The following is an 11,772-nucleotide window of genomic DNA, read 5'->3' as shown; positions in this document are numbered from 1 at the left end:
ATTTTATTTGTTTTAAACTTAATAAATTTAAATTATTCTAAATTTTGCACATTTTCCTGCATAATATATAAATGAATTTTTAATTATATTCTTTAATATTTAATTTTAAAATTAAATTAAATTTTTAATTCAATTAAATATTTTCAAAAATCACAATTTCAAAGAAATACCGTATGTGGTCAGAGTTGCCAATTTTTTTCGATATACCGATATTATGATATACCAGTTGACAATATTAACATTCAGTAGAAACGCGTATCAAATTTATATCAATATGTAATTTTAAAATTTTCTGAATTTGTGAATTAGATGCATATACATATAATTTTTTAATAATGCACTATCAATAATATTTATTTCAATAAGTTTTGAGCTTCTTGAAATAAGAAATCTACTGGTTGGCATAAACTGTATAAAAATAATACAATTTTTTTTTGTAAATAATATTGTTTAAAAATACATATTATATTATTAGTTTAAATGAAAACTATGTGATTCAGACTTCCATCGAAAAAAACACAATGCCAACTGAAAATTTAATACACTTATTTTTGTCATTCAGTTGACATAAAACTTGGCAATTCTGTAGTTTGCAAAAATTTTATGTATATTACTTGGTCAAAATTAAAGATTGTACAATTACTTGGTCGAATTGAAGATTGTAAAATTTATTAGAAATTGTCAATCTGTAACTTTAAATACAAGGATAATTATACATAATATTTATGTTATAACACAAAACTGCACACACATACATATTTTGACTTGTTTGCCAGTCAAATTTCAATGAAAATGAGAAAAATTAATAAAATTTAATGAAACTCTCACAATAATTTAAAACATTAAATCAGTAAAATTCAATAACATTTAACCAATTTAAAACCAATTCTATATCAATTTTATATTAAAAAAATATTTTTGTAAACAAAAAAACCCTAAATTTTCTACCCAACACAAAAAATATTTTAATTTATTTAATTTATAATTTATAATTTAAATCTGTTATACTCAAATTTATTTAATTTTTTAATTTTGTCTTATTTAAAATATATACAAAAAAAAGAAAATTATTAATGAGAAAGAAAAAAAAGTATTAAATATTAAATTTCTTGCCTTTTTAACTATCAAAAGAAAAATAAAAAAAAACAAGTTTTAAAAATTAAATTTAAAAACAACAAAAAGAGCAACAAGAAATATGGATATTTAAATTTTAAATATTTAAAATTTTCTATAATTATAATTTATATTTTTTTTTTATTATTATTATTATTTTTAATATTATTAATGTATTATATAATATTATTTTCTTTTTACATAGAATATAATGACTGTGGTGTTTTTTTATGTTAAAATTTACATTTATATAGGTTATTAGTGTTTTCGTTGTTTAATAAAAAAAATGTCAAATATAATGAAGAAAAACTATACAAAAGTTAAAACCATAATTATTAATGGAACGAATTGAAATGAAATGAATACGTCAAATGAATAGAGTTTGTAATTTTGTTAATTTAATATAAAAAAAAAATTTTTAATTGACATATTTATATTTAAAGAAATTCTGACTATTGTAATATTACAGTTTTTTGTAAATGTTAATAAAATATAGTTGAAAATTAAATTATTTCAGTAGAACAGAGGTAACTTTGAGTTCTATATTGCAATAAATCATTAATCTTTGGTTTAAATTTTTTTATAATTATAGCACCAAGTAATAGAACTCAATGTTAACCATTATGAAAACAGTAAATAAGAGCTTGAGTATTTTTGAATTAAAAATCCCATTGCATCAAGTTCTATTTTTCTAAACTCTATTCTCTCATTCCATTTGATTAAATTATGGTTTTATATACTGAAAAAAAAAAAATGTGACAACATAAGAAACAAGTTAATTTTTAAGAAATTCTAATAAAAAACTAATACAAAAAAAAAAAATAAGTATAAAAAAATAAAGAAAAAAAAAATACAAGAAATGGTAGTCAAAGTTTTTTAAAAAAAATATAATAAATATAAAAAAAAAAGAAAAAAAAAGAATTAGAAAAGTCGATCCTTGTTTGGAGGTATGTTAACTATGTATATGTATACTTGTAATAATGTAATTTTTATTATAAATATGTATTATATAAAATTTTTCATTAAAACAATATTTCTTGTAAAAAGGAAAAGCAAAAATTGTAATTTCATGTTAAAAATAAGAGAGAAAAAAAAATAATTAAACAAACCTTTTTTTTGTAAAAATAAAAAATCTAAAAAAAGTGAAAAATTTCCAAAATAAATTAATAAAATTTTTTTGACAAGAATTATAATATTTGTTTTTTTTTTTTAATTTTTTTTTTATATAAAAATGCTCATCAGAAAGTTTTAGCCTATAAGAATGGAGTTTTTATGACAAGATGTACTAAACTACCATACTTACTTAAAACTCTGGGGATTTTTAATAATTCAGTTTTAACTTACGTCCAACATCATTTTCTAACTTCTTAACTCAAATAGCTTTAAAAATTGTGTTTCTTGAGTTTAAACACATTATTACAGAATAATTTATTTTATGGTGAGGTTTTGTGGCACAAATAAAATGTATAACAAAATTTCTACAAAATTTATAATTTGAGAAATTTATTATATTTTTAGTTGGTGGTTATTTTTATTAATAATAATTTATGTATAAATATCTTACATAATTTTATATATTATGATTTTTATGTACAAAAATAATTTTCATATTCTATATTGATTATTTTCTTTTCTCGAAGTAATATAAAAAGTATCAAAATATTAATTACTTGACTTAGCAGTCAACATATACAGAATCTCCCAATGATATTTTCCCCTCTGGCGATTTTAAACCTAAATGTATACCTAAGACAGGACTTTCACCTGTATATAAACTTCGATAATCTCTTAAAGTTTTCAATGGATTTCCATCTGGACTTTTAACTCCCGTTTCTGGATTTACAGTTGTAAATATACATCTAAAATAAAACATAACATTTAAAAATTTAATCAAAAACATATTATAAAATTATACAAATATTTACCTAGTACATGGTTTAACATTTCTAAATATCATATTATTTCCAATTTTAACCCATTTCCAATAATCCTCTTCATATGGTAATGCACCGCGAACAACTATATTTGGTCGAAAATGTAAAACCATTGCTGGATCGTCTAATCTTGTATTTAAATCGTTTAAAGAACTTTCATTAAATAACATATAACTGGAAGCATCGTGAAGTGCACCCTAAAATAATTATAAATTAGTGTAGTAGAAAAAGTATGAAAATATGATATAGAAATTTACTGAATCTTCCGCTAACATTGTATCGAATTTTTTATTCTTATCTCGAACTTCTCTACTTGTAATATCCTTAGGATAGAATACCAACCAAAGTCCAGATTCTTCACCCAATATAAAACGAGAAATCCATTTAGCAACATCATCACCACAATCTACACCATCAACAGATTGACCCCATACAATATATTTTTTTGGTGTTTTTTTATACAATTTTTCGATATCAATTTCAATATCAATCATTCCAGGTGCTGATAATTTCATTTTAGAACTGTTCTTTTCAATTTTTGGATGTATTAAAACTAAAGTGGGATGTTTTCGTGCAGTTGTAAATTCACCATTTTTTGTTACAACCATAAAAATTCTACAAAATTAAAAATATATGTACAATTACACTTATATAAAGTTTTTTTTTTCAAAATTCACAAACCTATCACGTAAATATCCATCAGCTGGACCCAATTTGGAACAACCAAATTCTGAAACTCTTATTGCTCCACATGATTTTATTGGGTAAACTATTAAATCTGTTACTTCTCCAACTTTTCGCCATTTGGTGGGTGGAATATTATTCAAATATTTTCTATGATACCAATAAGCAGTAGCTGCAGCTACTGTAGCAACACCGATTCCTGCAGCAAGTGCTACTGTAAAACGGGAATTTTCGGGTAATAAAAAACCTAAAAATTAAAAAAAGAAGAAAGAAGCATTAATTCATTATTTTGTATAACATAATAGTTTTTTAAAATCTTTGTATGTACATAAATAATTCTTAGTTAAACAAAATTAAAAAATATTTCAGACTCAGAGGCGACATGAGCAGAACAATAATTGTGTGAATACGAAATAAATAATTGGGTTGCTCAAACGTTTGCAATTAATTGACTTCCGCTAATGTCATATATGAGTCGCAGTTCTGAAATGAATGTTACTTGAGTTAAAAAGCGTTTGTTAGTTTAGTAAACATGATAGAAGGTCTTTAGCGTTTTCAAGTCAAATTCAAGACGTAGCAATATGTTATGAAACGGGAAGTTATAAATTATAATCACTTTCAAAATACCCTAAATCTCTTCAAGATGAATTTTTTTATTATTTTACAATTTCATTCTCATGTGTTTCTTATACACAAAAATGTTGAATTTTATATTTTGTTTGCAACAAAATTTTTACAAAATTGTGTTAATTTTTTTTTTATTATTAATTGTAAATATTTACATAGTTATGTACCTAAAAATTGAAAATATTTATGTATACACACGTGTCGGGTATTGTGTAAGATATTTTAAAAATATTTTTTTTTTTCATTTTAATTTGACACGACAGGAGGAAAATTCTAATACCTAAATATTTAAGAATATCCGAATTTATTGATTTTGAAATCTTTGTGTATATTAATAATAAATTTGTAATTATTATTTAAAATTGACATGTCCAACATCTGTAAACTTATAATTGTACTTTAAATAAAATTTTGTTCTTTGAATCATATAGATATTTACATAATAATGAATTTATTATACTACTTAATGAAATTTCATGTGAAAGTTATTTTAAGAAAGATTTTTTTCCAATAATAATAATAATTAGTTGATATTTATAAAAATTATAATTATAATAATTTATTTTAATTTTATTTTTTTTAATTAATTTGTAAAAATGCAGAGAACAAACAAATATTTCGTACATGTCCTATTTTATATAGATTGTAAGTTGAAAGTGGTTATTTTCAGGAGAGCGCATTTTAAAGTTGTTTTTACTTATTTTTCAATTTTATTTGTTCCATGGGTTCGTGCTTAACGTACAAACTTGTAATTAATCTCAAATGGAAGGAAATTCGGATTACTTTTGGAAATTGGATTATATACTGCCTTAGAAGCATATTTAAAAACAAAAATGAAAATTTTTAAGAGATCTTTTCCTCATTCTTATGTTGTGTGGCCAATGTGATGCAAATAGCTGATCAACAATCTAATTGGTTGCATTCTTTATAACAATGCAACCTTGAAAGACGTATACATATACATTGTTTTCCTATATGTTTACAAATAAAAATTTTATGAATTTTAGAAAATGTTTAACCCTCTGTAACTTTAATTCTTTATATTAAGCGTCTTTTGATAAGATAATAAAAGACCTTATTTACCTATATAATTCTCAACTTAAGTTTTTTATGCGTATACCTGCATTATGTGCCAATATCGAATGATAAGGTAGAAACTTGTTTATTTATTAATTTTGAAATGACACAACTTGTAACAAGATAAATTGTAATTTGTACTTGATTTATAAAATATTATTCTTTTATTAAAAAGTTGATATTCAAGTTCAATTTTACTTGTTCTCTGCCTTATCCCGACCTTTATATGACTATATGCAACTATAGATTTAAAATTTAACATGAAGTTAATTTTAACACAAAAAAACTGGTTATTACTTTTATGTTTCAATTTTTTCTTATTTTTCCTTTATTTCAAAAATATATTTGATCGAACACAATTTACTTAAAGATTACTGAAAGAGAACTGAAGATGTTATAATTGACATAGTTGAAGCATGTGTGAACATACAAAATACATGTGAAGGATAACTTGTACAAATAAAAGCAAGAATGTTACTAAGATAAAAATAAGTTTAACATCAACTTATTATAAATGAAGACGGCAAAACGAAGATAAGAAATACGATAAACTAAAATATTTTTTTATGCAAAGTTCAATTGCGTTATAATGTTACCGCATTCCTACAAAGTTTTTATCTTGAATAGTCTTAATTTTTGGCCAGTAAAAATAGCTTTAAAATTAGAATATTACCAAATTCAGATTATATACAGTCTTTTTAAAATTATTTGTATGACAGTTAAATACTTCCAAAATGATATTATATTTTGTTATTAGGCAGATAATAATGTTAATTAGACCTATTTTAACAGATTTTTCTATATAGATATTATTTTCCATAAATTCTTTAAATCAAGAGGCAAAGGTCTCTTTGAAATTTATCATTATTGTAATTATGCATATATTTAATCAAAAATTTTGTAATCACTTTCATGGTATTTAATTGAAATAATTTTTTCAATTAATTTTCGGTAAATTTATTAAAATACCTGCTCTTGAAAATATTGTACAAATTCATATATATTCATATATTCATATATTCATCATTATAGAATTCATATATGTATAATTTATGACTAATCACTGTTATTATGTAAGTTAAATGGTGGAACTATGTTAGCCTACATTAGTTTTTTACTCAATATAATTCATGTATTCACTCAAGTAATTAATTAATATACACACATAAGTATAAATTGTTTAAATTTTTTAAATAAAATAATAATAATGTGTGGGTGCCATTTACTCTATATTCTCCACTCCATATACTCTAACAACATTTTAATCTAATATTATTTACATTAGAATTTCATACATGTGTACGCACTATGGACGTGAAGTAAATATTTATATTATTGCCTTTCCAGGATACCGGTAATAAAAATTAGGAATTTATTTACTTCTAACATTGTATATTGTATAATGTATGTATGTATGTATGTAAATATATACTAAACACTTATTTTATTTTTAATAAAAATTTTAAATAAAGTAAAACACTCCAAATTTAAAGTAAATTAAAAGATAGTTTTTAAATTTTGGCAATAGTTTTACATATGCACATACACGTGTGTATAAAGAATGTCTCTTAATATCGATTTTCAACTTACCGGACATTTTTTTTTTAAATTTGTCTTTTATAAAATTTTTATTTTTAATAATCAACCTTTTTATATTATTTTACTCTTAAAAAGGGCTCAGAAAATTATTATTAAAAAATTCAAATATTTTTTAATTTATAAATTTTTGCTTATTAAATTTGATATTAATATTAAATTTAAAAATAAAAGGATTTGGAGCAAATATTAATATTGACTCCTGTTCACTGTAATGCTTAATACTGAATGAGATTTGAGAATGAAATAAAGAAAATTTAATTGATTAAAAAATGAGGAAAGGAGAAATACTCACAATGTATTATATATTATTATGTATATAAGAACATAATCTCTCCAAACTATTGTGTTTTCCCATTCATAATCACATAAATATAAACAAATCTTTTCTAAAGACTTTGTGTATACATTTTGAATTTTTTGACTCCAACTAAACTCAACTAGAATAATATATTGTATGTACCTTTTTAAAAACAAACATCTACCACATGAGAGTGAAATGAAAAATTTCATTAAAAAATACGATTATTTGGATTGGAAGAGAAAACTATCAAAATAATGAGTATTTTTCGTATACATACATATTAACATATTAAATTCATAAGTGAAATGAGTGAGTTACGTTATGAATTTACGTTACATTTTCACATGTTTTCAATTCAACACACAATAATAGAAAATACACAAACGATTCAAATATGACAATATAGCAAGGAAAAAGAAGAGAATAATATATTCAAAGGTATAAAACAGTGTTCCCACTCAATAAAAACAAAATGTATCCAATTTCGAGAAAAAAATGTATCCAAAATGTATCCAGCCTCCTAAAGTAGAATTATTATACTAAATCGTCTTATTTTATACCTTTTATATTTTATACTATAATTTGCTTTATTCAACAATGTGAGTTTCGTTATTTATAGTAAATTCTTTTAGAAATCACACGCAATTTCTACTACATTTTAAAATTTAAGGTCACAAAATATATGTTCTGTAGCTGTTGAACTATGCGGTAAAAACGATTCAGCATGAAAACGGGCAAATTTTATTTAGTCAGCAAATTAAGTTTTTTGGAAGATAAAGCACTTAAAAGTTACAGCACTTTAAAAGTTTTCTAACATTTATTTAGTGTTCGAGAAAGAAATGTATCCATATTTCAGCAAAATTTTAAAATGTAGCCAATTTCGACATTTTAGCAGATTTGAGTATCTTTGTATCCAAGCTAAATTTTAAAGCAAAAATGTATCCAAATGGATACAATTGTATCCAAGTGGGAACGCTGGTATAAAATCTATAAAAAGAGAGCAGCGAAAAAAAAAACAATTCGAATTCGAATAAATTTTGTAGTACTGTGACTTTCGAGGTATAAGAGGAAATTTTTTTAAATTAAGAGAAATTACGAACATTTTACGTTATTGTTCTTTTGCACAACAACAGTACAACTACGATAAAGCTTTAAACAGAGTTACCGTTATAATTTTAATGGAGCTTCATGAATTTATACTTTAATTATTAATTATTATGGCGATTTACCAAAATTTATTATAATCAAAGAAAGAATAATTTTAGTCAAATTTTTATAATTTTAATTTTATTGATGTAATTTCATTATAGTTATAGCTATATAGCAAGTTTTTTTTCCTTCCACTCCTAGTATAGGGCTGGTGTATGATATCATAGACTAATGTCATTGTTATTTTGTTTTATTAATATTGAATTAACGTAATTATTAAAATTACTTGTATACTAATTTGTAATTTGTTTTTTCATAAGTACGAGCTGTATATTAAAGCTATAACATTGAATATCATTTTTATAATGACCTAACTGGGGATTGAACTTGAGACCCTTCGGTTAAAGGACCGGTGCCATAACCACTGTACCAATGGTCAGGTGCATATTTAAGTAAAGCAAGTACATACTTAAAATATTCTTTTACTTTTCTTTAGTTCTGGCGGCAACACTTATAGTAATGTAAAAACAGAAATACAAATTGAATACATTACATACTTTAATTTCGAAATTTATTACGGGAAGGTACATACATACATATTTCTCTTAATTTCTTTTGAAAATTATTCTGTAAGAAAATTTGCATATTTTTTTTCTTTAAATTACATTACCTATTCTTGATGTTTGTGATGTCAGTAACCATACTATTTAAAATTATGCCCACTTAATATGCATTTGTGTAAAATTTTTATCAACAATTAAAGTGATAACAATAATTTCGAATTTAAAAATCAAATTTGGTTTTTACAACACATTCTAAGCGAGTGGGAGCTGTTGTTTTTTATACTCTAAATGCTTAATAAACCCAAACATATTTAAAATATAAATTTTTAGTAGAATAAAATATTATTAAAATATAAATAAGTTCTATTCTGAACTCTCTAGTTTGGGGACTTACAAGATGGGGACCTTGAATAATTTAACAAAATACTAATTACTGTTATTTTTGAGAAATTTTCTAGAATACAAACTACAATTTAAAATAATACTTTTCCCCTAATTTTTACGAGAAACATTATTACTTTTGTATATCAATGCCATCACATGATAACAATTAAAATACTTAAGTAATTTATAAATATTTAATAAAAATAACATAAAATGTGCTACATATTGTACATACAAACGTACCTATTTAAATGAAATCGTCACTATAATTAGTATGTATGTATGTAAGAATAATTCGCGGTTTTTTTTTTAATTTTATTTGCTATTTAAAATAAATTGAGGTACGAATAATAAAATTCTTTTAATATTATTAAATTGCTCGTATATAATGGGTGATTTTCATAATGTATGGTTTTCGAAATTCAAAAATACAGAAATTTTAATATAATTATAAATCAATCGTTTTCAATTACTTTTTAGGTAGTCCAATATTGAAGACTCACTTTTCCGCATATTTCCGCTGCAAACTAATCAATTACACTTTTAATATTGTTTTGCGAACCTGCCATTAATACCAAGTGGTTGAAAGCAAGAAATGCAATGTATTTCCGATAGATAGAGCAAAACAATCTGGAGGTATCAATATCAATAGATTCGGTTGAGTAATAACATATTGGAGAGTATAAGCTCGATTATACCAGCATATAAGCTTGGCATATCGAGCTCGAACGATTTAAAATTGAGACATGTAATGAACCACCATATGCTAAATGTCGAAAATAAAACTACGAAAAACTAACCAACAAACTTAAAGTGACCCGTTCAACACATTCATATGGGTGTTACCTACTTATAAAAGTACTTAATGTTTTATGTACCCAGTCATAACACATAATATGAGGTACTAATTTTATGATACGTTTTTATCATTTACTTATTCATATTGATAAAGTGATTTTATGGCTTGTTTTTTTTTAAACAAAAATTTAGATTAAAACAACTTTAATTTATATTGCCAGAAAGAATTTGTAATATCATCTATGCTAATCATAAATAATAATAAATTGTACTTACGACAGAAGTTTTTGTATGTGCATAATTATACACATACATTAACTTTTGCCATAAACTTTTCTTGTTTGCTTACAAGAATCACGTATGCATTTACATACGTATGTATGAATGTGTATAAAAATTTCTGAAATTACTTAAGTTCATTTGACAGATAAGTTTCAAATTGCAGTTTCTTGCACTTATTTTGTGAGGTCACTATATAAATGCAATATAATACGGTAGATTCTCATAACAAGCAGTGCAACTTGCTCCAATAATATGAATTAATTCTAATTTAAGAATATTGAAGAACTCAAATCATTTGAGAGGGGCTATATTGTTTTTATTTTTCACAGTCCTCAATTTGTTTATAAAAACAATATCTACGGATTAATTAATTGAAATTTTGTTAATTTATAAATTTATTTTTAAATAATAACCTTAAATACAGATAAATGCTTTTAATAATTTTCTTACCTAACATATTTTATTAGAATTTTAATTATCAAATTTTAATAACAAAAAAACAATACGAAAAATTCTTCTAATTTATTTCATTAAAACGCAAAATAATATTAAATACAGAACACAAAATATGCACAAATTTGAATAATAAATAATTTTCGATTTTATTATTGTTATACTTAAATATTATAACAAAATGCACTTCAAAAAAAAAATGATGTTTTTAATGGAACAAGTAGCAAAAACAAAAACACCACTCTTTCGAAATTCTAAATAAAACTAAACAAAATGTAATTTTTCTATAATAGGAAAAGACTAGTTCGCTCTTTTACGCAACCACTTTTAAAGTTTTTCTTTTATTTTTAAATTATACACACATGCACAAGTTTTGTATATACACTGTAAATTGAACAGATTTTGTTATACACATTAGATATAATTAGTGTGACCGATTTTATTAAAATGTAGTAAAATGAATGCTTACGATAAGGTCTTTAATGCAATTTGTGATATTTTTTGGAAGCTTTTGTGATATAAAATTCAGATTATATGTGGCTACAAAATTATATGTGGCTACAAATATATCAATCACCTTTAACGACGTAAGCCCTAAACGGTTACTCTAAGTCACATGGCTTCGAAGTTTCTTTTCAACAGATTGTGACTCAAAAACGAGTTTATCATCCCTGAAGTTATTTGCCATTTTACACGAAGAATAATAAATAAATCGAAATATAAGAGTTTCAATTCATTTAAGAGGGCAAAATTGCAATATTTAGAGTTTTAAATAATATTATTCCGTTTTTCTGCTTCAAACATCCTC

The 11,772-nt window shown here is 23.3% G+C and overlaps 1 protein-coding gene across 1 annotated transcript; it reads right to left on the bottom strand.

Annotated features, from left to right (window-relative positions):
• Positions 1-2,606: 2,606 nt before the first annotated feature.
• LOC129613208 (mitochondrial amidoxime-reducing component 1-like) lies at positions 2,607-11,197 on the bottom strand. The gene is made up of 5 exons (XM_055527182.1): positions 10,962-11,197; positions 3,729-3,978; positions 3,305-3,662; positions 3,039-3,244; positions 2,607-2,972 (listed from the first exon to the last, which is right to left on the bottom strand). Exons 1-5 carry the CDS (start codon positions 10,966-10,968, stop codon positions 2,789-2,791), a joined length of 1,005 nt encoding a protein of 334 aa, XP_055383157.1. The 5' UTR covers positions 10,969-11,197; the 3' UTR covers positions 2,607-2,788.
• Positions 11,198-11,772: the final 575 nt, after the last annotated feature.

The sequence above is a fragment of the Condylostylus longicornis genome, unplaced genomic scaffold, assembly GCF_029603195.1.
Source record: "Condylostylus longicornis isolate FDR11 unplaced genomic scaffold, ASM2960319v2 ptg000081l, whole genome shotgun sequence".
Lineage (NCBI taxonomy): Eukaryota > Metazoa > Arthropoda > Insecta > Diptera > Dolichopodidae > Condylostylus > Condylostylus longicornis.
Note: the sequence above shows the minus strand (reverse complement) of the source record. Positions and strands in the feature narration are given on the sequence as shown.